Genomic DNA, 27,696 nt, shown 5'->3' on the forward strand with positions numbered 1-27,696 from the left:
GTACCAAGAAAGAATACATTGATGATACTAAGGTTTTTTGAACATCTTGTAAATTGCAGTCATGTTCACTGAGAGAAAATGTAGAGCCTGGTGTTAGAGCTTTCTCATTTCCTCTCTCACTTATTAAGTCATGGTTGCATGTGTGCTCAGTACCTGGGTTTGTGTCAGTTATGTGGACTCTAAGCAGCTTTGTAAATTTCAAGCATTATGCATGTTTTAATGAAGAATGAACTGTGAGTCCCAGGGAAGCCGCTCGTTCAGTCATGCCACCCGTCCAGATGTGCAGCTGGCTCTCCAGCGTGGTGTGCAGGATGCTGGCTGGTGTCTTTCCAATGACTTCTTGTTAAAGAAGATCTATAGGAAGTTATACATTTAAAAAGTGTAGAGTTGGGATTGTGGTAATTGTGCAAAATAGCTTGAAATGGAAACTAAAGCAGGAGTCTTGCTGGCAATAGGGCCTGGTGCCACTCTGCTCGGCTTCTGTCTCAGAAGCTGGCTGTGGATGCCACACTTCCACCTTCTGTTGCCTGTCGAAGTGCCAACTTCTCTCCCAAAGGTGTTCAGTGACTAATGCTTTGGTTCTAAGCCAGAATATTTTATAAACGTCTATTTCTAAGCAGCTCTTGTACAAGTCTTAATTAAACTTTAATGTCAAGCTGAAGTTTACTTCTAGAGAACCCTGAAAGTCCCTTTGGTTATAACACGATGATAGAACAGTAGGGAGAAGGCAGCATGGCTCTCTTCTCACCATTTAATAGGCACTGCTAAGCAAAAGCATGCCGACTAAGTCCTAAGGCTCACAACATGACCAACCTCTTCATGCTGGGGTAGCTCATGACACCTCAGTCAAGGAACTCCAGGATGAGACAATAGCCAGGGTCTAGAATGAGTGCTTTGTTATTTATTACACGTTCGTTGTACAACTTCTCAAACCAAAGGCTCAGAAAGGAGAATCTGTTCACATAGGGTATCCTTGATTTCTCTCTCTTCTTTTCTACAGGGTGCTACAGGGGAGGTTAAAAGCTTGGGGCTGGATTACTTTCTCTCCTTCTACATGGATTCTAAGGGAAAAGCCTGTAGCCTCTGCCAGCTGAGATAAAGGAACCTCTGTTGAACTCAGAATGGATCCAGGCATGTTGATGCATACCTGTAATCACAGCACACCACAGTATGGGGTGGGATCACAAGTTCAAGGCCAGCCTGGCCTATATATAGCATGACTCTCTTCTACACACACACACACACACACACACAAAACAAAAACAAAAACCAAACAAACAAAAAAAGTACAACACACAACAAAAACCAACAGCAAGCATAATGGATTTAGTTGTCTAGGAATATCACATTGCTTGTTTATTTGAAAGGTTTCATTGTCCATATAGACTCTATAATAGGAGGCAGCCCAATGGTTTTTATAGAGACAGAAATAGTTTCAATTTCTTGGGAAATGTACTCAGTCTCGGTTGCTTGTCTATATCCCATCATAGTGCAAAATGAGTATGGCTGGACTCAATAAAGCTTTATTTATAAAAATAAAGGAATGATTAACCTTTAGGCTGGAGATTCCAGATGCCTACTCTGTTGACCTGCGTCTTTTCATGCTTTCTTTTCTAGGTTAAAAACACGTTCTTATAGTATATTTTGTTATTTCTTCTGTATAATTTACTTTAGTTCCCCAAACAAGGATTCAGAGATTTTGAGGAATTTATCTCATATTAAAAAAAAGTTTTATTTGAGATAAACATACATACAGGGAGGAAAGATAGGAGGAATGGGAAGGGGTGACACACAGAACAACTGCATGTATGTATTCAACATGAGACTATTACAGTTCTACATGGGAAACTGCTGAAACCCTGCTCACCCCTGAGGGGGCAAGAAGGCAAATGACTAAGGGTGGAACACAGACGTAAGTGACAAACAATTTGCAAACATGGATATGAACTAATTTCACGACGTTTTAAATAAAAGAAACTGCATTCAAAGCCACAGCTACAGAGGATTGCATCGAATCCCATTTGTATGAAATATAAAACTGGGTAAAACTCTCGTGTAGATTTCAAAAGTTAGTGGCCTTTTAGGGAGGCCCCCAGCGTATTGTCTATGTGCGTAGGGCCCTGGCTTGCCTTCCAGCTTCCTATGTGTATTCTGTTTATCACAGTTAATGAGTCACATCTTAGGAGGTTTTCTTCCTTCTATAAAAACAGCTTTGATATGGAAAAGGTATAATAAAAGGAGCAAAATCTTTAAATAGAAAGGTCATTTTCTTAGAAAGGTACTTGTCGTTTTAAGTGAAGAGAAAGGGCTCTAAGATACAACTTTGTTTATCCACTCTAAAGTTCAGAAGAATGGATAATTTTGGATAGTAGATTTTTTCTTTCCACTATTGGTTTTGCCTTAGTTAACACCATCATTAATGTGGTCACTTCAGGGGCTATGCCACTGCTAACATCATTGGATGTGGACCGAGGTGGAAATCACATGACATCGTAGTGCTGGACATTGAGTTTCTTAATGAGTTATTTTAAATGTTTGTATCATCCAGAACAGGAAAGCATGCTCTCTAGCTGCAATTTTACAGAATATATATTGAAGATTTCATAAGCCTTAAAAAGTAAATAATGTATCTAGTAATATTTTGGGGTATTTTACTTGCCGTTTGAATATAACCCAGCCATTTTCATCTGATACTTCAAAACAAAACAAAACAAAACACAGTAACTGTATTTGTTGACTCTTAAGAAACTCTGATAAGCATAATCTAGCCTCTTGCTTCCATGAACATTTAGACTAGTGATGCAAGACAGCTGTGGTTTGACATCATAAAATGTGCTTCTCAGTGTTTCCTGAGGGTCAGTGCTGTTTAAGCTGACTTTTAAGAGCAAATACAAGTTATGCTGGTGCATAATGAGGAGAAGGTGCTCAGGTCAGAGGGGAGCTTGAAGGAAGTCAGAAAGCATCTTGTGTTTGGCAGATGTTTGAATGTAGATGCAGCTGAAACAAAGGAACATCCTGTGCAGTGGGTAGTGACACAAGGGTGGGCCCGTGAGTGTCTCAGTGTCATGATGAGCAGTGGGGACTCTTCTGTCACAGTCACTGCCGTGGGCATTGCCTAGTTGACACTGTTGGCACGCTGACAGAGTGAGAGGAGAGAGTGAGTGTAAAGCACATCAGAGGCATAATCCCTGTAGACACCGAAATGGTCAGAGTTGTGTTTTCCAGAAGATTCCCAAAGAGTAGCAAACTTGAATATCATGAAGAGAAAAGCAAAGAATAGCAATGCTTTTCCTACCCCTGGCGAAAGTAGGTCCTTATCTCCTCGCCAAGGGCTCGCCAGTCACAAGTTGTTTCTGATGTGTATCTAATGCTTGGAAATGGGCCTTTTATCTTTCCTGCGAGGTGGGGAAATGTACTTTAACAGTATTCTTGTGATAAAGCAACAGAGTGGGCAACATAGTGGCTTGGCTGGTTCACTGCCTGGGGCCCTCAGGTTTGCTCAGTGATTATCCATCTCCAAACTCTCCTTTAAATCAGAGATCTTAATGTGTTCTTTTTTGTTTTTTGTTTTTTGGGTTTTTTTGTTTTTTTTTTTTTTTTTTAAGATTTATCTATTATATAAAAGTACACTGTAACTGTCTTCAGATACACCAGAAGAGGGCATCAGGTCTCATTACAGATGGTTGTGAGCCACCATGTGGTTGCTGGGAATTGAACTCAAGGCCTCTGGAAGAGCAATCAGTGCTCTTAACTGCTGAGCCACCTCTCCAGCCCCTTAACATGTTCTTAATGTCCCTTTATACATCCTGTTGTTAGACCGTCTCCACCTGGTTCCTTTGGCACACAACCTTCTCCAATTTGAATTAATTAATCCAGTTTTCTCCTAATTTTGGAATTACTAGATGACATAGTGAATGCTTAGAAAATCAAAACATACTGTAACTGAAAGTTATGAGGGTTTTTTTGTTGTTATTGTTGTTGTTGTTTGTGGGTTTTTTTGTGCACGTCTCTTAAAGGTTTAGGATATTCTAGCTCTGTACTTTTAAGCGTCTTTGTTATGCTCAAAGTTCTTCATATTCTAGGGATTTCATGGGATGTGCTTGATGCAGAACTTCACTGAAGAGTAATTTTACCATCATTACAGATTGGGCTGCCAAGGCCTAGCCAAGCTAGTTGAAATTCCACCGACAATGGCTAGAGGCTTTCTTAAGGCCTGTATTCACATGTGCAGATCTCTAGTGACCTGTGTTTTGTAGTTCATAGGACACTGATACGTTTCTGAAGTTTAGCCTTGGATTTGAACTAGGTCTTTTCAGAGGCAACCTACTTGAGGAATTTAGTCTTGTTCAAAAGAATCTCTGTGCCACCACCTGAAGGCCAGAGCAGTACTATAGTTTAATTAAAACCCCATGTTTTCTCTCATTCTCCCTGTTTCTCTTCTAATCTTTTGGTTTGGGTAGCATCTAGTTCAATGTCTTTTCAAACACTGAATAAAAATCATGCAAAATAATGAGGAAAATGTAAGTTAAGCAAGAAGACATTAAAACAAAAGATCTTTTTATAATAACTAATTAAAAATCAAGCTTTTATTTGGGAACAGCTGGTTGAACATGCCTGAAATATGAGAAATTGAAGCTTTAACTCCATTTGTATGAGATCATCCCATGGTTGTTTTTCTAAGTTAATAGTTTATATTCGTGAATATTTTATATGTGGATGGAGAATTTTTACTTCCATTACTTAATTTTTAGGCCATATGAAAATAAAACCTATCTTGCTGTTGGGAGCATGAAGACCATAATGCTAAATGTGTCCTTGTTCAATGCTGGAGATGATGCTTATGAAACTACTCTGAATGTCCAACTCCCCACAGGCCTTTATTTCATTAAGATCTTAGACCTGGTAAGTGCTAGAAACCACAATGGTAGAATATTCTCAAGTTTAAAAGCAAGTGTAAATGCCGTAGCTACTCTACTCATTTAATGTAGACTACAGAAGTTCTCCTCTTGATGTTTAGACGTCCCTCAGATTCTGGTTATTTGAGCTGTCCTTCCTCCCTTTGCTCTGAGGCACAAGTCTGTTGGGATCTAAGTGGAAAGGGGTCTGCTCGCTTCCTTCCTTCCTTCCAGTGTTAGGAGAGGATTCCGTGGCCACCACACATTCTTCCCTGACACATATTTTTAAGATGTTGAGGATGCTTATCTTGGAGCAATAGTCCTCCCACATGCTTAGTACCCAGAATTCCTGCACCACACTTTAAGCCAAGGTTCCCAGCCCTCATCCAGTTCTTCTGAACTGTTATCCTTCCTCAGTCGCGAAATCCTGCTTTGATTTAGATCCTGGGGTAGACATGGATCTTACATGTACTCCATGCATGTGGGACTCATTATAAATTATTGACACTTAGTGAGTTTTTAGAAGGATAGAGTCACAAAAAAAAGTCCCCAGGACATTTGCCTTGAGATCCCCCTATCCTCTAGACAGTTAACCCCAGGGACCTCTCACCTTTTAAAAGTAGATATTTACCCCTTTCTCTTGGTCACCAAGAAGCCATTTCAAAAGGGAGGGAATAAATTCTCCAGACTCAGAGCCTATACTTGAATATATTTCTACTGTGGTTGCCCTTGCTACAATTAAATACTTTAAATACATTTCAGATGTATTAGACAGAAGGAAACAGGGGCTTTGTGGATTCCTTGCTCCTTGATGTTTCAGAGCATTCCCTCTTAAAGAAGGAAATATGAGAGTTCACATCCAGGAGCTGTTTGTAAAGAATTCACACGGGTATTAGTACTGTGTATGACCTATGTTTATACACTTCTATCACTTACTATAATTCTAAATATTATTCCCAGGCTAAGCAGAAAATTATTTCCTGAGAAAATATTCCTACAATGGTGGTCTTCTAAAACACTTACCATCAAACATATTTTTATCAATGTCTAATTCTCCCTCCCCCCCAAACTAATTGTTTTATCTTCTGCGTTTTACCTTTAGGAAGAGAAACAAATAAACTGCGACGTGACAGAGAGTTCAGGCGTAGTTAAGCTTGCCTGCAGCCTCGGTTACATATACGTGGATCGTCTCTCAAGGGTGAGCATTCAGCATTTTCATTTGCTAGTTGGAATATGGTTTTCTACCTTCATGCTGCATTGAGAATGGCTTTCTGAACTTAGTTATGAAACTGAGTGAGACCAGCTTGTCCCGGAGTCCGAACTTTACATTAAGATTCTTGGCAATGTTCATTGTTCGGGGCGGGGTGGAGGAGGGGGGCAGGAGCTGCAGGGTGAGCAGAGAGCCTGTTTATGTCAAGACAGGAAAATAAATGTGTCAATCAGAATTTGTTTTGCCTGCTTACTCTTTTCCAACACCCCACCCCCACCCCAGGTGGCCCTGTCTGCCAGGCATGTTACCTCTGCTACACAAAAAAGGTGTTTTTGGCAAGCATCCTCAGCCAAGTTGTTAGAGCATCTCTAATGGCGTCCGTCTGGGCCTGCCAGTCTTTACATTCAGAGAAGCCTTTGTTTCTGAAGGTGATGCATTGAAACCCTCACACCTTAAAGCCAGCAGTTTCCCTGTGAGGTGAACTTCTGCCACACCTAGACTATTCCACTGTTTTCCTTAAGAAATAAGAAGATGAACTATAATAATGTATTTCAGATTAAAAACTGGCTCTCTCCTCTCTGCTTTCCAGATAGACATTAGCTTTCTCCTGGATGTGAGCTCACTCAGCAGAGCCCATGAGGACCTCAGCATCAACGTGCATGCCTCCTGGTATGGTTCAGTGTACAAGACACAACTGTCACAAAGGACTTGCCCCATTCTGGCGACGTCTCTAAGGGATCCATGGCACTGTATTGTGCTAATGGTCTATAAATCACAACAGTATAAATAATGAGAGCAATTTCTACCAACCCTGCCCTACAGTGCCTCATTGCCATTTCTCTTTCTATTCTTTTCCTCCTCCAATGCTGCAGAATAGCACTCTGTTACGTCTTCATAGTCTGCAGGAGGTGGTCTCTGATGCTAGATTTTCATGGGGGCTTTCTATGTTTCTACAGTGAAAATGAGGGTAAATTGGACCAAGTGAAAGACAACAGAGTGACCTTAGTGATACCTCTAAGGTATGAAGTTATGCTGGCTGTTCACGGGTAAGTACAGACTGAGGTCTCGAGATTAGAGACAATTCTCCTTCTATTGTTTGTTTTTTCTTATATTAATGAACATGTTTGAACATGTTTAAGTGGAAAAGATACTATGTCCTTGCAATTGCCTCTGAGCACAGTAGCTTGATTGGTGATTCATTATTTTAATCCTCTCTGTAATCCGCTCTGATGCTACACTAAACTCATGGCCAGCTGCTGGAGATTTTGTACTGGAAGAGCCCCAATATGCTTTCAGCGGGCCGTAGTCATCCTTCGGCTCTCAACCAAGGGGCACAGAGTTATGTAGTGTGCAGCTTGGGGCATGGTGCCCAGTGGCCATGATAGGGGGGCAACACTTGGCTGTGCACTTGGCTGAACTTCTGCTCTGCAGAACCCACATTCTAACTGTGTGGCAAAGGACTAAGATGTGAGAGCTCTCTCTCTCTCTCTCTCTCTCTCTCTCTCTCTCTCTCTCTCTCTCTGAGAGTGCCCTGCAGTAAGAATTCTGGCTTTATGGTTTCCTTGTGGTCTTCATAATTTCTAAGTGGATCCTTCTGTGATTCAAAATGTGTGGATAGAAACAGAAAGAGGGGGCTGACGGAATCTCTAGGCACTCAAACTGGCAAGTGTTCAAGCTTTAAGTTTGTGTTTCAGACATTTCTTGTTGTTTCTCTTGGTGTGGTCCAGACTGACCTGCAACTTGTGTAGACCAGAAGGATGTTCTTGAGCATTTGGTTATCATCCTGGCTCTGCATCCTGAGTGTAAGGTTTATACACATATACCACCATGCTCAATAAGCATTACATCAGTATTCCATGCAATGTATTTTGATCATATTCCTAATTCCTTCCACATCCATTCTTCTTCCTTAATGCTTCCAAATTCACGCCTCGCTCAGAGAAAATAACCTGCAAGTTCCAATTTATGATGCTCACATACTCCTGAGTGTGGTGACATCCACTGAAGTGTTTTCAGACACCCCCCCCGTCTCTCTCTCTCTCTCTCTCTCTCTCTCTCTCTCTCTCTCACACACACACACACACACACACACACACACACATACACACACACACATACACACACACACACACACACACACACACACACACACACACACAAAGAATACTGACTTTCCCTCCTCAGAAAGCCTTAACTGTCCACAGCTTTTTAGTTAGGGGAGGGCACTCATGGGCCCCTTCCACTTGATACTAGATGCATGCATGCATTTTTAACACACTAGAAGACATGAATTACAGGACAAAACAGATAGATGAATTTTATGTATTGCTCTAAATATAATGTAGCCCTTCATCATTTTAACCATGCATGAGGAAGGCATCCATCTGCATTTAAATGTCAGTTTCTGTAACTGATAGAACTGAGTATCAGTTGTATGAAGAAGGGAAAGGGTGGTCCTTCTCAGAAAAGCAGGCCCTGAGAGTCAGTGGTGAAGCAGGTCAAAGCTGATTGGTGTCTCCTAGCGTTGAGTATATACCCTGCTTCTTGATCTTTCACGCGATGAACACCTCTGCCTCCCCTGTTAGCATTTAGGACAAAGTTAACGAGCATTAAACTGTACAAGTATGTATTGTTGGATTATTTCTAATACCTTTTCTGCCTTCTAGGTCCCTAGCTGGGAATTATCTTATTAGCTGCCGAATATGAGTGACTTGTGGACTAGGGACTTCCCCTGAACTGCATTTTCTTGGTGCTTCATACTACATACATCTTCCTAATTACAGGGCTTTAAAAGAAATCAGAAAACTCATCTCCTAGCAAACGCTTGTCTGTATATAAGTCAGTGTTTGCTTGTTGACCAGGGTTTTGGGCTCCATCAGCCATCAGTAGACATTTAACAGGTTAGATTGAGCTAGCAGACCCTGAGGCAAAGTGAAGGCCTCAGCTAAGGGTTTTAAGTTTGCACAAATCATTTTTAGGCCAAAAAGTGCAAATAGCAACCAGCCAGAAGGTGTGGGGAAGGAAGGCAAGTGCATATATTGGCTAGAATAGGCATGGCCACCTGGCCTTCCTGTTATGTCAGTTGTTAAAGCTATTATCTGACCAAGAAACCAAAAGGATTCTGCATTGCCTTGTAAATGTGCGGTATTCCACCTCTAAAGATTGACCACACAGTCCCTCATCAAGAAGGCAGGACATTCAAGTTGCCCTTGTTCCCATCAGGTTTGTGACCCCAACTTCGTTTGTGTATGGATCCAGTGAAGAAAACGAGCCAGAAATGTGCATGGCAGAGAAATTGAACCTCACTTTCCACGTAAGCAAAGCGGATTGTGTTGATGTTGGTAACGGATGGCAAGGAAGAAAGGATAGGCTCATGCCTTGCTCCGTGGGAATTCCTATCCCCCAAGTGTCCCTCAGCCTCGGAGACCATGGCTGGCTGCAGGACTGCAGTACTGTGACGAGGCCCTTTCCTTTCAGGCTACTGTTGCTTTTCCCATTTCTCTTGTCACAAACTTTCTCAGTAAAATATGTGAATACCTCAAACATGCAGAGTTTGGGAATCTCTTGACCATTCTGGAGATGCATTCAAGGCAGATAAGTCAAAGGAAAGCATGGTGGTTGGAGGCAAATCAGATAATATATAGCTGTTTCAGGCTCTTTAACAGGCCAAGCATTACCAAGTCGTGGAAGCCTTTACCTTCCCTTTCTTGAGGATCAACATAGTTGGTTTGCCTTCCAAACTTCAGGATTAGGAAAGATATTAATACTTTCTTATGATAATAGTATTAATCTTTTTTTAGTTCAAAAAGTACTGTCCTCATATATGAGTACACACGTACACACACACACACACACACACACACACACAAACATATACCAATATAAAACTCATTTTTAAAAAAAATTAGCTGTTAAGCAGAAATTTTGGCTGTGTCACAGATATTTGTTTTAATCAAAAGCACTGTCGAAACATTGAGTAGTATAGCAATGTATAGATTGCAAGTCTTGATTAGTGAAAATGCCAGTGGTCCCTTACTAGGGCAAGGTTACCCAATATGGCTGGTAAGAAACGCAAACCAGGCACAGGTTGGAAGAGCTACAGTAAGACTAAGATTGTGTCAAGTTTATTGCAAGCAATTTTTTTTTGCTAGTTTACCTTCATTGGCAATGGAATATAATGAAATATAAATGCCAGGATCAAGTCTATGGCATTTTCCAGGATACAATGATGTACACAAGAATAATGTCCAAGATCAATTGTACTGTCAAGTTCTAAGGAACACAGAGAAACTCAGATGGCTTGAATACTTCACATCCTGAGGCAGTGTTTCTCAGGAACTGAAGGGCATACAGTGCCTCAGGAGCCACAGACTTAACCTGAAAAACCTATGACACATTTTTCCCGAGGTATTTAGATCAGGACAACACCATGATTTCCTGCAGGATAGGCAATACTGCTTTTCCAGGACAGACATTAGAAGTACTTATGGTGCCTACCCAAACAGCAAATTCCCATGGCTTGTCCCAGATCTACAGAAAATAATGGTTCTGAAATGAAATCCTATCACATCTACTTCTCCTAAGACTTTTGTTGTTTTTAGTTTTTGTTTGTTTGTTTTGATTACTTTGTACTTCAACTGAAGACCTAAGAATTGTTCATGAGAACACAGTGTTTTGGTAAACTAAGACAGAAACCAAATCATACTCTAGTGGGGGCTATTCATTACTTTGCTGTTGTTTTTTGTTTTTGTTTGTTTTTTTGTTTGTTTGTTTTTGTTTTTTGTTTTTGTTTTTGTTTTTTGTTTTTTTTTTTTCGGAGCTGGAGACTGAACCCAGGGTCTTGCAATTGCTAGGCAAGCGCTCTACCACTGAGCTAAATCCCCAACCCCTATTCATTACTTTGCAATCACCACTTAAGTATGTCTAATTAAAGCATAATGGAGTCAAAGCAAAATGGAGGCACTGGCAGTGAACATGTTGGGGGAGTCTGCTCAAGAACAGAGGGATCCTTGGAGGTCTGACCACCATTGGGAATGAGAGACAATGCATAGCTGCTTGTCTGTAGTTTCATGTTCTGGCACTGTGTTCCTCTGTTCAAACTGCTATGGCCCAGCAGCTCTCCCAGGCTCAGGGTCACTCTTGTTCACCCATGTCATCTGGTTTCTGTTAACTTGATCCCTTTTCATCCAGGTACTGTGGCACACCTTTTCATGACTTGTGTTGGTTGCATAATTAAGCCCCTGAGTAGGAAAACTTTTGTTTCAATCTCCCCTTTTCACAGATCTGTAATCTCCACATTTATAGAAATAAATATCATCTCTAGATGGTCTTTGAGGGTAATTATAGGTTGTGTTTTCTTAAAGCCAGGTAATGTGTCATTTCCCAGCTTGTAAATGTTATAAAATTACTATTAAACTGATTATTAAAAAGACTTCTGGTCAACCTCACAATAGAACCTTTAAATATATATTTTTAAAGTAAATAGTAACCTCTCTTTGGTTTTATATTTTAAGACAGGGTCTTTTATATAGCTCAAGATGGCCTCAAACTTGTCATCTCCTATTTAAGACCAGTTTTGTGATAAAATACAGCCATAAAAGAAAAAAACACCCCCCTCAAAAAAAAATAATGTGAATTGGAACAGATTAAACTAGAAAAAATCTGACTACAGCTATTCTGTCTGCTTTGCTGTGTATCTGCCAACTATACATCCTTCACTTGGGCTGGTAAATACTTGTCTTGAGGCTCAGTGGTTTCTGTGTTTGTAATTATAGAAAAAATTTAATTTTAAAGTTCCTTTCTTTCCTTTTCAGGTTATAAACACTGGCATTAGCATGGCTCCAAATGTTAGTGTGAAAATAATGGTACCAAATTCTTTTCTCCCTCGAAATGATAAGTTGTTCAACGTTTTGGATGTCCAGGTAACAGTCTGTTTCCTCTGTCTGACCTACCCTAAGTGTGTCTTCAATGCTAACCCTATTGTGAAGCTGGAGGGTTCTGCTCACTCCAGTCACAGTCCCGTGAATTGCTCATGCATTAACAGAGAGGACTTTAAATATTTTTTTTCTGAACTGTACACCAGATGTGGCACTTGCATTGACATATAGAATCAGAAAACCTGCTTCTTCCTTCTTTATTAACTATTTTATATGACTTTTTGGGAGGACAAGAACCCATAGAAGTAATGTAGCTAGTAGAATATTCCATCAAGCTTGAAGACAGTACAGCAAGAACAGAGAGGGAAGCCCTTTTTAAGGAAGCATTTGAGTCATTTCTTACGCCGGTATTTTGGGTCTCATGAGGTTTTTGATGTGTTTGTTTCATTTTACCTCTGAGTATCAAGAAACAGCAAGCACTCCCCAAAACAACAACAACAACAAAAAAAAAAAAGAAAACTCCGAACAAACAAACAAAAAATCCTACTAGAGTGAGTTTAGAATCTTTTCTTGAAAATTTACTTTGATTCCAGACTTAGATGCTAGGATGTATTTTGTTTTGTGGTTTACACTGTTTAATGAAAGCAGAGAAAATTTACATTTAGGCTAATGTTTATCTGCCATTTTACTTCCCCATTTCAGTAAAGTTGGACCAAGTTGGTTGGGGTTTTGTTTGTGAGTTTACTGAAGATTTTCTTGTATTTTAGTAAAAACAATCAATTGAAACTTCTAAAACCATTTGCGTTAGCTCTCTTCAAAGAGAAGTGATCCTTTTCTTGTTTTCTATCTAGGCAACTATGGGGCAGTGCCAATTTGAACACTATGGACGAGAGTGTGCCTTAGCACAGCAAAAAGGCATAGCGGGGACCTTGACCGATTTGGTCAAATTTCTATCAAAGACTGATAAGAGACTCCTGGTGAGCTTCCCTTCTTCAAATATGCATTTCTGCCTTCCTACAAAGTACAAAAACCAAATTCGAAACCAAATTCAACAGGGGCTTGGGCTGCTTGCCCGGAGAGTGGTAATGGCTGAAAAAACAGCTTCTAATCCCACTACTGAGGAATGGGCATGGTAGAGTGTTGAGATGGGAAGGGTTAAGTGTGTGCTCTCAGGTTTTCATTACGTTACAAATGCCACACATGTGCCACACAGACATTATATTAGAAACCTCTTGATACCAAGTCACCTGGACAATCATCTTTAGAACACGAGATTCTTATTCTCCCTACTTAGTGACTTAATGACAGAAGCTGGAGAAGTTGTGCAACAACAACAACAACAACAAAACAACAACAGCACGTACCTTAAGGGGGAGACTCCAATTATGAGCATCATCCTTTTCATCCTGTCCCAGAAGGTTCAGTTTCTAAGAATGATGAACTACATGCTACCTGTGGAACATACCGTATAATTTATAAAAACAAAAAATGCTTGTTGTACTGAAGGAAAGATGTTTATAGAAAGGACAGTTTTCTAAATGCCACTGAGAACATTTAAAAATACTCCTCATATTCAACTGTGTGAGTGTGTACACAAAAGTATGTCACTGTCTGCCTAGAGAGGTCACAGAATAACTTGTAGGAGACAGTACTTACATCCTGTAGGGATTTGAACTCAGGTACACATGTACACACACACACACACACACACACACACACACACACACTCTTGTGAGAGAACTCAGGTGTGCTACAGTGCATATTTGGTGTAAGCAGTCACAGGTATCAACCCCCCACTTCTAAGTTGTTTGACACAGACTCTCCTTGTTGATTGAGCCTGCTTTTCAAAAATTCTTTCTCTATATCTCATCTTAGAGTAGAAACGGTGGGATTATAAGAACATGCAATCATCTCCATCTTTCCATGGTTTGGGGAGGATTTCAACATTTGTCCTCATAACAAGCATTCGTGCATGACAAGCCTTCTATCCACTGAGCCATCTTCTTCAGCTGTGAATTTTTTAAGTGTAGGAAATGTTAACGCTACCGCTTTTACATTCTTTTCAAGTATTGCATGAAAGCTGATCGACACTGTTTAGATTTCTTATGTAATTTCGGGAAAATGGAAAGTGGGAAGGAAGCCAGCGTTCACATTCAGCTGGAAGGCAGGCCATCCGTCTTGGAAATGGTGAGTGTGAAATCATACAGATAACTTTTAATCAGATAGATGTGGATCTATAAAGTCAGTTATTTTTACGTAGATAAGATAGTATGGAAACATTCAAAAAATTACATAGATAAGAATACAGTTCGAGAATAAAACCCAAATCTCATTTTTATTACATTAACTGACAGAGATAAAATATAGAATCATTGAGTTTCATTTAGAAATAAATCATTCAACTGTCTGTGAGCCTTAATTAAATAGAAGTTGACTACCCTATCAGTACACATCATAACCTTAAATCACTGGTTTTCAACCATTGTAATGCTGAAACCCTTGAGTACAGTTCCTTATGCTGTGGTGGTAACTCCAAGTCAATAAAATTATTTCATTGTTACTTTATAACTTTAATTTTGCTACTGTTATGAATTGTAATATAAATATCTGATATAGAGGATATCTGATACAAGACCCTTTTAGGGGTCATTGTCCACAGGTTGAGAACCACTGCCTTAAATCATTCTTTAAAATATAATATTTAAAAACTAAAACCAAGAAGTAAAATTAAAATCTGGTTTCAGAGAAAATCAAACTAAAACAAACTGTATCAACTAAACCTGGGTGTGGTGGCTCATGCCTGTAATCCCAGCACTCTGGAAATGGAGACAGGAGGATCATAAGCTTAAGATTATCAGTGCTATTTAGTGAGTTCAAGGCCCTCTTGTACCACATGAGATTCAGTCTCAAAAAAAAAAAGTATAACAAAATTCTGTAGCAAAAATACATTTTAAAAAATAACAAAGTTTAAAACTTCAAATAAAAAAGAATTAAATGCATTTTGGAATTTTTCTCTTAAAAAAAGCACATTTTACAAAGAGCTCTCAGATGAGAGGAGAAAATTTAAAACACTGATTCAGTTTCTCCATCTGGCCAGTGTGGTAATGTCAGTGACCAGTGTAGATAAGGCCAGCCAACTGCAGTTGCAGACTGAGATGAACTTCGTTCACAATTTTTAGGCATCCCTTGTCCATGATAGCCAAAAGAAATGGAGATATTAGGTGTTCAGTAGCACACTTTTTTAATTACCAAATATTGGTCAAAGGAATATTCATCAGATAGGAGAGAGAGAGAGAGAGAGAGAGAAAGAGAGAGAGAGAGAGAGAGAGAGAGAGAGAGAGAGAGAGAGAGAGAGAGAGATCCATTCATCTTCGCTTCAGATATGCTTTAAAGTCCTGAGACAAGGAGCAAACCATTCGGCTGTCATATCTGCCTCTCATATGCCCCAAGTTTCTCAACAGAGGCCCTACTGACACGGGGGACAGAAAATTCTTTGTCAGACAGCTATGTACACTACAGGGCACTTAGGAGTGTCCTACACGCCAAGCAGTTCCTGCCACTGCTCCCATTCCTACAGTCAAAGATGTCCCCAGACACTACATACAATCCCTGGAGGATAAGTCCTCCTGTTGAAAGAATGATGTAGGTCTAGGTGAAGCTTATAATTTCTAGTTCTAAAGATAACCTTACTTAGTAGAATTTAGCATTTTTGAGATAATAGATATCCTTAAGAATCTGTAGTCAAGGACCAAGGTATAGCTCAATTGGGCTAATGCTTATTTAGTATGCACAAAGCCCTGGGCTCAATCCTTAGCACTGAGCACTGGTGAGAACTAGGCATGTCATCATGCTGCACACCTGTAATTCAAGCAGTGAAATTAGAAACTCAAGGCCATGGCCAGCCTGGGATCCATGTGGTTTGTTTCAAAAGAAAGAGAAAAAAAACAGGAAGAAAAAAGAGAATGAGAAGGGAGAGAAAGAGGAGAGAGAAAGAGAAAGGAAGAAGGAAGGAAAGAAAGAAAGAAAAGACAAGAAAAGAGAAGAATAACCTAAGCAAAGTTTTGCTCAGTGGTTAAAACACTTCCCTCAAGCACAATGACCAGGAGCACTGTGGCAGGAAAACCACCTCCAGTAAGTCTGCATCTACCCCCATATATGCAAATAATAGTATTATTTATTTTTAAAATTATATGTAAGTATTGCGTTCTTATCAACCCCCTATAAATGCAACCCCCCAATGAGATAGAGGATCACACCTTTGAGCCCAAAGGAAGCCATTGTAATTTCAGTAAGTTACAGAAATTCTAGATAGCAAAGGTGGTGTTTCTATTGACATGTCTTCGTGCAATAAACTACAAATCAAACTGTTGATGATTTCTTTTCAAAACAGGATGAGACCTCATCGCTCAAATTTGAAATAAAAGCAACAGCTTTTCCAGAGCCACACCCAAAAGTTATTGAGCTCAATAAGGATGAGAACATTGCCCATGTAAGATCCTCTCTCTTGGTTGCTGCCTGAAAGCTGTATGGGGAATAGTTTGAGGGTGCTTATAAGTGGTGCCCTTTGGGGATCTGAGTCAGGAGTCAGCATGTCATCAGCCAATAGAGCACTTTTAACCCTTTACCCAGAGGTAGCATTTGCCACAGCTGAGAGGACATATATAGAGAGCTCTCTGGAGATGTGACTTGGCATCGGTGAGAATGGGATGGATGTAGAGCATTCTACTCATTGTTTCTGCTAAACAGTTGCCAGGGCTTGGTAGGGCTGAGACTAGAGCAGGACAGAGTGGATAGTTCTGATCTCTGTAAAAGCCTGGGAGGCTTTTCAAGGAAAATGTCAGCAGTGCTATCTCTGAGTGTGTGTTTCTTCTACTTAATTTGTGCAGGTTTACTTGGAAGGGCTCCATCATCAAAGACCCAAACGGCATTTCACCATCGTGATTGTCACCATCAGCTTGCTCCTTGGACTTATTGTACTTTTATTAATTTCATGTGTTATGTGGAAGGTAATCCTTTAATAATTGTTAATTTCATGTGTTATATGGATACCATGCCTTTAATAGTTACCAATAGTACACTATTCAAAATGCCTTTATTGTCTCAAAGTCAATTATTTCAATATTTACTGTTCTTTTTTTTCCATTGCTATCTGAATGTTTAATACTGATCACACATTTATTCTAACTTTACTGCAAGAATCTGTTTGGAAAAATGTGGATAATGTCAAATGTCAATGTCGGGGGGGGTGCATATATGTCACAGAGAAGTCCTATATTGTTAATGCTGCATGGTCTATGCTGATTATCGCTGATTAGATATTTGGTTTGACTATTATGGGTTCAGAACTAATCAATTGTCATCTAATCTATTTTCAGGCTGGATTTTTTAAAAGGCAGTACAAATCTATCCTACAAGAAGAAAACAGGAGAGACAGCTGGAGTTATGTCAACAGCAAAAGCAATGATGACTGAAGACTTAAATTGAGAGAATTGAAAAAGGTCTCAGGTTAAGATCTCTCCAGGAGATCTGTGATAATTTCTCTTTTCCATGCACTTATGGTTTTGTGACCCACTCTGTCTTAGTGCTGGGGAAGTCTGCAAGGAAGAAAATACACAAAGATGGCTTGACAGCAGTCAGTGAATAAGTGGAGCAAAACACTAAAGCTCTGGACACACCCAGAACTTCCGAAGCCAATTTAAAGGGACAGTAACTCCAGATTTAGCTGGACCGACTTAAAAGGAATGATCTTTCAAGGAGATATTACTGATTAGGTGGGCTCACCTCAGCAAAATGGATGCCATGATATGGAAGGGTATTGGTTTCAAATATACTTTTGATTTATCTTCAGACTATGACCATGATCTTTGAAGCCATTGAAAATAGCTATCCCTGGCTTGTCTAATGGATAAAGCAGAGGACGTGAAGACTGCTGTTGGTGTCACGGCATCACTGGGCTGTGTCCCTACAGCCCTGTTCATCTGCAGATAGGAATTTTAAAATCCTGAAGAACAAAATCCATTTGCAGCAGAATACTGGGGAAATAACAGCTGTGAACTCTTCTATGCATGTATATATACTTTTTAAAGAATAAAAACTTCAATCTACTTCTTTCCATTATCAAAACCACCCAGGAAAATTTGCTTTTTCAAATTCTCAATTGCAAATACAAATTCTTAAGAATTTTAAATAGCAGATTATAAATATTGCACTTGAGCCGATACACATGGATATAACACGCACTGCAGCTCACTGGTGATCGAAAATTGCGGGGTTGGGGATTTAGCTCAGTGGTAGAGCGCTTGCCTAGCAACCGCAAGGCCCTGGGTTCGGTCCCCAGCTCCGGAAAAAAAAAAAAGAAGAAGAAGAAAATTGTACAAAGAGAGACTTGGAGGCCAATGTTTTATAAAACATTCACCGCTTCAAATTAAGCAATCATGAGTATCTGCTAAGATATTGTTTTTTTTTTTTTCTTGGCCTGGTTAAATATACGTAAACCAGGACTCTGAAAATGGACAAACAAATACATAGTTGGAACTGCAAATAACTGATCAAGTTTGTATGCAGTGACATCAAAATTCCCACGAGATAAGGCATGCTTGATATTGCTGCGCAAGATTCTGTTTAAAAATGAAATGGCTTCTACCTGGGTCTGCATAATTTTTCTGTAATTACAACCATTTTGTAGTATTTATTTCATATATGTGGTTGGATAACTGTAAGCTTCATCTGAATCTGTCATGTGTAAGAAAGTCATGTCCAGATTTTGAACATGTGCTAGATAAAAGAGGCAGCCTTCAGTGTTATGAAGAAAGATCACTTTACAGGAAGTGTTTGCTGCCAGCTGGCCCTTCCTCAGATTTCCGGATTCATGAGGGTGGCCTCTTCACAAGTCTGGCTGGAGAGGGAGGTTTTGAGTGCTGAAACTTGAGCACGGAGCCATCAGATCTGGGTGTGCAGTAAGCATATTTAATTAAATGTTTATATTTTTAAGGTATACTTTTTTGTGTAAAATGTAACTGTTTATAGTTTTCTCATGAAAATTCAAGTAGTTATTTCATGAAGATGTCAAAGTTACTGGATGAGAAATCAATATCATTTCAGACCTACCTTTTCAAGGGATGGTGTCTGAGAAAATGCAGATCGTTACACTGAAAACCAGCTCCTGCCTTTCAGATACATAAGAACACTGCTACCTCCTGGGCCACATTTTGCCCAGTTAGAAAGATATATTTTTTATGGATATTTGTAAATAAAACTTGTAAGTTTACTTAAGTACAAATCTAGCTGTTATGATAGTAGAATAACATCCTAGGAGGAAAGAATGTTTTCTATTAAGTGGATATTCGTGTTAATATTACTAGTTAACTGTGAAGTCTGAAATTTTACAAAATCTATGTTTTATCAGGATATAGGAAATACAAAAACATTATCTTCAACAATATCAATATAGCACAATGTTTTTTAGATTGGATCTAACAAATACCTTCCAAATATCAGAATTTTAATTTTTTCCATTGACTTCATATTTTTATTTTTATTTTTAAATACATAGTTACTATTTTAATTGTATTAAATATTTTAAGTATAGGAGCTTTGCAATTTTATGAGGACCCATTAGTTGATTCTTGATCTTAGAGCATAAATCATTAGTGTTCTATTCAGGAAATTTTCACCAATGCCCATGTGTTTGAGACACTCGCCATTTTTCTCTTCTATTAGCTTCACATTTTACATGGAGGTCCTTGAGCTCTGTGCCCATGTGTTTGAAATTCTTCCCCACTTTTAAAAAAAATTTATTAGATATATTTCTTTTTTTTTCATCTTTATTAACTTGGGTATTTCTTATTTACATTTCGATTGTTATTCCCTTTCCCGGTTTCCGGGCCAACATCCCACTAATGCCTCCCCCTCTCCTTCCCTATGGGTGTTCCCCTCCCCATCCTCCCCCCATTACCGCCCTCCCCCCAACAATCACGTTCACTAGGGGTTCAGTCTTGGCAGGACCAAGGGCTTCCCCTCCCACTGATGCTCTTACTAGGCTATTCATTGCTACCTATGAGGTTGGAGCCCAGGGTCAGTCCATGTATATAGTCTTTGGGTGGCTTAGTCCCTGGAAGCTCTAGTTGGTTGGCATTGTTGTTCATATGGAGTCTCAAGTCCCTTCAGCTCTTACAGTCCTTTCTCTGATTCCTTCAACGGGGGTCCCGTTCTCAGTTCAGTGGTTTAATGATGGCATTTGCCTATGTATTTGCTGTATTCTGGCTACGTCTCTCAGGAGATATATTTCTTTACTTACATTTCAAATGTTATTCCCCTTCCCGGTTTCCTATCCATAAACCCCCATCCCTTCCCCTCCCCCTCCCCCATATGGGTATTCCCCCCATACATCCCCCTTACTGCCCCCCCATATTCCCCTACACTGGGGTCCAACCTTGGCAGGACCAAGGGCTGGTGCCCCAACAAGGCTATTCTCTGCTACATATGCAGTTGGAACCCTTGGTCAGTCCATGGATAGTCTTTCGGTAGTGGTTTAGTCCCTGAAAGCTCTGGCATTGTTGTTTTTATGGGGTTGCAAGTTCCTTCAACTCTTTTAATGTTTCCTCTAATTCCCGCCAAGGGGGTCCTGTTCTCAGTTCAGTGGTTTGTGGCTATCATTGATCCATGTATTGGACATGCTCTGGATGTGTCTCTCAGAAGAGATCTATATCCGGTCCTATTCAGCATGCATTTTTTAGCTTCATCAATCTTATCTAGTTTTGGTGGCTGTATATATATGGGCCACATGTGTGTCAGGCTCTGAATGGCCATTCCTTGAGTCGCTGCTCTAAACTTTGCTTCCATATCCCCTCCTATGAATATTTATTTTTCCCCTTTTAGGAAGAAGTGTCTTCCCCACTTTTTTTTTCCTATTAGTTTGAGTAGATCTGGTTTGATGTGGAGGTCCTTGATCCACTTGAACTTAAGCTTTGTACACGGTGATAAGAATAGATCGATTTGCATTCTTCTTCATGCTAACCTCCAGTTGAACCAGCACCATTTGTTAAAAATGCTGTCTTTTTTCCATTGTGTAGTTTTAGCTCCTTTGTCAAAGACCAAGTGACCATAGGTGTATGTGTTCGTTTCTGGGTCTTCAATTCTATTCCATTGATCTACCTGCCTGTCTCTGTACCAATACCATACAGTTTATATCACTATTGCTCTGTAATACTGCTTGAGGTCAGGGATGGTGATTTCCCCAGAAGTTCTTTTATTGTTGAGGATAGTTTTTGCTATCCTGGGTTTTCTGTTATTCCAAATGAATTTGCAAATTGCTCTTTCTAATTCTATGAAGAATTGAGTTGGGATTTTGATGGGGATTGCATTGAATCTGTAGATTGCTTTCAGCAAGATGGCCATTTTACTCTATTAATCCTGCCAATCCATGAGCATGGGAGATCTTTCCATCTTCTGAGATCTTTGATTTCTTTCTTCAGAGGCTTGAAGTTCTTGTCATACAGATCTTTCACTTGCTTGGTTAGAGTCACACTGAGGTATTTTATATTATATTATTTTATATTATTTGTGATTATTCTGAAGGGTGTGATTTCCCTAATTTCTTTCTCAGCCTGATTATCCTTTGAGAAGTGGAAGGCTACTGATTTCTTTGAGTTAATTTTATATCCAGCCACTTTGCTGAAGTTGTTTATCATGCTTAGTAGTTCTCTAGTGGAACTTTTGGGGAACTCTTTGGGGGAACACTTAAGTATACTATCATATCATCTGCAAATAGTGATATTTTGACTTCTTCCTTTCCAAGACCTCCTTTTATTGCCTAATTGTTCTGGCAAGGATTCAAGTACTATATTGAATAAGTAAGGAAAGAATAGGCAGCCTTGTCTAGTCCCTGATTTTAGTGGGATTGCTTCAAGTTTCTCTCCAGTTAGTTTGATGTTGGCTACTGGTTTGCTGTAAATTGCTTTTACTATGTTTACGTATGGGCTCCACTATGTTCATAGCAGCCTTATTTATAATAACCCAAAGCTGAAAAGAACCCAGATGTCCTTCAACAGAGGAATGGATACAGAAAATGTGGTACATTCACACAACAAGAGTACTACTCAGCTATTAAAAACAATGACTTCATGAAATTCTTAGGCAATGGATGCAACTAGAAAATATCATCGTGAGTGAAAAAAGAACACATATGATATGCACTCACTGATAAGTGGATATTAACCTAAAAGCTCAGAATACCCAAGATACAATTCAGAAACCACATGGATTTCAAGAAGGAGGAAGAACAATGTGTGGGTTCTTAAGTTCTTCTTAGAAGGGAGAACAAAAATACTCACAGGAGGAAATATGGAGACAAAGTGTGGAGCAGAGACTGAAGGAAAGGCCATCCAGAAACTGTTCCACCTGGGGATCCATCCCATGTGCAGCCACCAAAGCCAGACTATATTGTGTCTGAGAGGCTCCGCCAGAGTCTGACAAATACAGAGGCAGATATTTACAGCTAACCATTGAATTAAGAATGGGATCCACAATGTAGGAGAAGGACTGAAGGAGCTGAAGGGGTTTGCAACTCCATAAGAAGAACAACAATATCAATGAACCAGACCTCCCAGGCACTAAACCACCATCTTAAGAGTACACAGGGATAGACCTATGGCTTCAGTCAATATGTAGCAGAGGATGGCCTTGTCAATGGGAAGAGAGGCCCTTGGTCCTGTCATGGCTTGATGCCCCAGTGGAGGGGAATATCAGGGCAGGGTATTGGGAGGGAGTGGATGGGTGAGGGAGCACCCTTATAGAGGCAGGGGACGATAGCAGGTTTCTTGAGTGGAAACTGGGACAGGGGATAACATTTGAAATTTAAATTAAAAAATACAATAAAAATAAAAGATAAAAATATTTTAATTACATTAAAATAGATACTTTAATTATATTAAATAGTTATCTTCATTAAAATGCATTTTCTATTTGTATATATATATATATATATATTGCATGCCAGATTCTTTTATAATAAATTTCTACTTTACACACTTCTTTCATATGCAATTACATGCTACTTTGGAATCATTCATTTCCTCCAGGCTTCCTCCATAGAGTTTGATCAGTCTTGGGTGCAGCCTATAAGGAATAACATAGGCTTGATTATTTCATTTTTCTGCCACGCAATGTTTTACACACCTTACAAGTGTGGTACATAAGTCACACATACAGACGGACATACACTCCTAGCAGAGCTACAAGTCATCAAGGTGAAGGACATAAAACACCAACATCTGTGACCATTCCAGAGCATTCTTAACCACCTTTCCTGCAAGGTTAATACCTCTAGTGCCTCTATGAAGAGACAGTCATTTAAGAACACCCCATAAAATCGATTCTGTGAAACAGGAAAAAACAGAGGCTCCTGCCCATCTCCCAGCATGCTTCAGTCTGCTAAGACATTAAGCTTGCTAAGATTGCGTATATAAGTTTCTACAATCGATCACTCTTGTTAACATATATGTATGGTGTGTTGAATGCTTTGTAAAGATTTGACAAGAGATTCCATTACTTTATATATTAACTTGAATAAAAAGAGAACTTGAATAAAAATAGGACTTGATAAAAACAAACTGTTCAACAGAGTATTACATGATATTAGAGCCCAGTTTGGCACTGGTGGTGGGTTGAGAGAAGGGCTAGAGGATGTGGGACTACATTAATATGAAAAGATTTAAAAATATCCTCAAAGACAAATAATGAAAATTGCAAGCATGTCTGTACTATGCAGAATAATGCTCTGCGGGGCCAGCATAAATGCTCGTGTTTGTAGTTATTGAAATATTGGGATGTGTCAATTTGCTAACCCTCTGGCTTTTAATCTTCTGCCTGGGTTTAGAAGGCAGAACTCCCATATTATATTATTAGTGTTACATCTGGTATTCTCCACACTGAGTCATAGTTGGGCTTACCTAATGTGAACCTCTGAGGCAGCTTCCATTAAGTCACCATCTATATTCCAAGGAAACCCATTTTCTGAAACAGTTGCATGGTGTCCACCCTCCTCCTGTGGGCTGTATCCATTGCTATTGCTCTTTGGATGAATTTTTACTTCTTCAATGGTGTAAGTCTCCACAAAGGGAAAATTGAACTAAACACAACAAAGGCAAAAGGTCATCATGCTTCATGGTGGCCCCTATTATAATGAAGTTTCATCATCATACTGACATTTTTATAGCTTTGCAACTCTAACCAGATAGCCCCAGGTTTTCTGAAAAGGAAATTTGTTTCCATGCCATTCATCTTTACTGGATGACAGTTGGCACCTGTGAAGAGTTTCCCACAACAATGATGCCCGAATTTCTAGTTAAAGACAGACTCTTCAGTTGATCCCACTGACGTCATGACAACCTTAGCTAGCTGATGTGAAACAAACTGTAGCCCAAGTTTCACACTTGGAATTCAATACAGAAGAGCTTAAATCTAAACTTATTGAGATAGGATGGAAAGTACATAAGAGAGAGGAAAGAGGCATTCAAATATGGTTTCCCCAGGTGCTTACATGTCATTTTAACAAACTGGCACAAGGTACAGGATAGTTATTAGCCATTCTAGAATGCCACCAGCTAATGCTCAAGTTGTTCTTTTTCTTCTTTACCAAAGGAAATTACCCAGGTGGAGGAACAGCAATGACTCCTCAATTAGATCTACAAAGACTCTTCTTCCAAATAGGGTATAGGGCAAAGGTAACAAGGGTTAGGACTGAGTATCTGGGGTGGGGAACAGACATAATTTATCCCATAGCAGCCAGTTTTTAAATATGAAGCAGATTCTGAAAGCTTTACACCCAGTGTGGGAACTCTATCATAGTTATGATATGCGAGTAGTTTCATGGAAAGCCAGCCTGGTAAGACTTGCTGTGAGCTGAGGTGAACATGGAATCCACATTATAACTCAGTTTATTATATAGTTTAAGTTGTTGCCTTTCCTGGACCTTTCTTCTGTGTGTGTAAAATAAAGGTTTAGGGGAAAATATTGACCCTTAAGTTGCTTTAAACAACTTTTTAAATTTTGTGCTTCATTGAGGTTTATATGCAGAAGGGGGAGGGGAAACTACATTTACTAAAGGATAATCCCAAAGCCATTATTTTAAAATATGAAATGATCAATGACTAGTAACTATATTTACAGTAAAACTACTTGACTGTTTTAATTACTTTGAAGAATCCAATTACAAAAAGCTTCAATATACATTGTATGCCCCACCCAAGAATTCCTACATTGAAGTCCTAATATTGAGTGCCCCAGAATATAACTGCTTTTGAAAATAAGGCTTCTAAAGACACAATTACATTAAACACATATGTGTGTGGCAGAGCCTCATTCAACATGACCCATTTCCTTGGGGTAGTAGAAGTTTGAAAGCAGTGAAAAGTACCAGGGATTCACATGTCCCAAGGGATAGCCACATGAAAATGCACTTATAGGACAACCGTGCTGAAAAGGGACAGTGGCCTCATGAGATAGTGAGCTGGCCGAATCCTTCCTCATGCTGTAGCACTGTAAGTGAGGAAATGTTTCCCAAGGACCATGGCATCCATGTTAAGGAAATAGAGTGCTTCCCCTGGTAAAGCGTTCAACACAGGAGAGCTCAGCTACATTAGGAGAACTCCTCCAGGAGGAGCTACAAAAGGCAAGACAAACTAAAGATACATGAGAGGCCATTATAATGAGTAAGATTTAAATTAAGAAGAGGGAGAGATATTAAAAATGAGAACCAACAGAAGCAGGGGGTGTAGTGTTGCAAGGAAATGAGGAGGGGAGTTTCAGGAAAACTGCAGAATGGGGGGGAAGATGCTGTTAAGGGAAAAGTCAAGATCAGCCATGGACCCATCAGACTGGGAGACCTGGGTGGTTTACAAACTTTACAGCATAAGGGAAGGACGGTGTCCAGCAGATCTGAAGACCTGATCAGACTCTTGCATGTGTGTGTGCTTGAAGGCAATCCACTGAAGTAATTGGGACAAAGAGACCACACAGAAGAGTGGGTCCTTGGAAGATGGGAGAGGACATTTGAAAGTTTTAAAACCACTTTCCAAAGATGGCCATGGAGAACAAGAACATGGGGAGAGAGGAGAGCTAGCAAGAGGGTGCAGTAAAAGAGCCCTAAAGGGTAGCTGTATCCTTTGTTTTACTGAGTTAGGAGTCACTGTAAAAACAGTGATGTTATCTTCAGGCTGCTCCACAGCTGCAAGTCCAGCACCGAGAACAGGGCTCAGAGTGAAGAAAAGGATTCAGAATTTGTTTCCTTCCCGCACACTGGCACTGCTGTGGATTCGTTGTGCAGAGGACAATCCTACTATAACTAAGATACATGTAGGCTTCCTTATATGGCAAAGTTTTTTAAAATGAATTACATATAATTCATAGTCCTACATTGTTTATTATTTATAGAGGTGATTATATGAATTACATATGGTTATAAATTCCAGATTATTGTAGTTCTTCATTGTAGTATGAAAATATGAGGCCAACATGGAGGACCCAGGGGCCAGAGAGATGGCTCAGCTCCTAGGAACTCTTACTGTCCTTCCACAGGACCCAAAATTCATCCCCAGTACAAATGTGAAGCAGTTCACAGCCACCTGTGACTCTAGCTCAAGAAAATCCAACTCTTTCTTGAGGCTCCCATAGGCACACAGAGACACACAAAGAGACTCAGTCTGTCAGTCTGTCAGTTTGTTCTCTCTCTCTCTCTCTCTCTCTCTCTCTCTCTCTCTCTCTCTTCCTCTCTCTCTCTCCCTCCCTCCCTCCCTCTCTCCACTTTTATAAGTGGCTATGGTGTATGATCAACATTCAGCCTGTGATAGTTACCTGAATTTACTGTCCTCCTCCTCCCATTTTTCCTCCCCTGACTACATCCAAGCACCATTCATGTCCCTCAATGGGAGAAGGGATACACAAAATGTATTGCATTTACACATTGGAATACAACTCAGCTATTAAAAATGGCAAATGGATGGAAATAGAAAATATCATCCTCAGTGAGGACACCCAGACCCAAAAGGACATACATGTTATGCACTCGCTGATAAGTGGATATCACTCCAAAAGCTCAGAATACCCAAGATACAACTCATGGAGCATATGAAGCTTAGCAAGAAGGCCAAAAAGTGGATGCTTCAAATCTACTCAGAAAAGGGAAATAAAATAATCACAGGAGGCAGAGGGAAGGAAGGATCTAGATGGGAGTGAGGAGGCAGGAGGAAAAAAGAGGGTACAAGACCAGCTATGGGAAGAGACAGGCGAGAAGTCCAGAGGGTAAGGAAAATGAACAGAAATAAGTAGCAGTGGTTTGGGGGAACTTGGAGAACCACTAGAAAGTCCAGAAACCGGGGATTCAAGAGTCTCCCAGAACCCAACGGGGATGAAATTAGGCGAAATACTCAATAGTAGAGAGATAGAACCTGAAGAGACCACCTCTGGTAGATAGACATGGCACCCAGTGGAGGGATGGGGCCACCCACCCATCTCAAAATCTTTAACTCAGAACTGTCCCTGTCTAAAGGAAATGCAGGGACAAAAATGAAGCAGAGGCTGAAGGAAAGGTCCAGAGACCTTCTCACTGTGCAATCTATTCCATCCACAAGCACTGTTGCTGATGCCAAGAGGTGTTTGCAGACAGGAGCCTGGTATAGCTGACCTCTGAGAGGTTCTATCAGTACCTGACTAAGACAAA

General features: G+C 39.9%; 2 protein-coding genes across 16 annotated transcripts in view; one reads left to right on the forward strand and one right to left on the reverse strand.

The window, feature by feature from the left end:
• Positions 1 to 23,586, forward strand: part of Itga4 (integrin subunit alpha 4) — a 76,417-nt gene extending 52,831 nt beyond the window's left edge. For 2 of the 13 annotated variants that reach the window (XR_015682858.1, XR_015682863.1), the window contains exons 18-28: positions 4,752 to 4,902; positions 5,998 to 6,093; positions 6,699 to 6,774; positions 7,062 to 7,151; positions 9,328 to 9,418; positions 11,919 to 12,026; positions 12,833 to 12,958; positions 14,049 to 14,168; positions 16,372 to 16,470; positions 16,868 to 16,987; positions 17,357 to 21,014. Coding sequence is in view for 6 of the 13 variants with exons in the window: in NM_001107737.1 (NP_001101207.1) it covers positions 4,752 to 4,902; positions 5,998 to 6,093; positions 6,695 to 6,774; positions 7,062 to 7,151; positions 9,328 to 9,418; positions 11,919 to 12,026; positions 12,833 to 12,958; positions 14,049 to 14,168; positions 16,372 to 16,470; positions 16,868 to 16,987; positions 17,357 to 17,452 (1,177 nt within the window). In the remaining 7 variants the exon portion in view is untranslated. 13 annotated transcript variants of the gene reach the window in all.
• The window catches only part of Cerkl (CERK like autophagy regulator), a 102,073-nt gene continuing 97,257 nt past the window's right edge, over positions 22,881 to 27,696 (reverse strand). For all 3 annotated transcript variants that reach the window (XR_015684440.1, XM_087655141.1, XM_087655140.1), the window contains 2 exons: positions 23,930 to 24,108; positions 22,881 to 23,096 (listed from right to left, as the gene is read on the reverse strand). Coding sequence is in view for 2 of the 3 variants with exons in the window: in XM_087655141.1 (XP_087511267.1) it covers positions 23,015 to 23,096; positions 23,930 to 24,108 (261 nt within the window). In the remaining variant the exon portion in view is untranslated. The remainder of the gene's footprint in view (positions 23,097 to 23,929; positions 24,109 to 27,696) is intronic.

Source organism: Rattus norvegicus, chromosome 3, assembly GCF_021556685.1.
Source record: "Rattus norvegicus strain SHRSP/BbbUtx chromosome 3, alternate assembly SHRSP_T2T, whole genome shotgun sequence".
Lineage (NCBI taxonomy): Eukaryota > Metazoa > Chordata > Mammalia > Rodentia > Muridae > Rattus > Rattus norvegicus.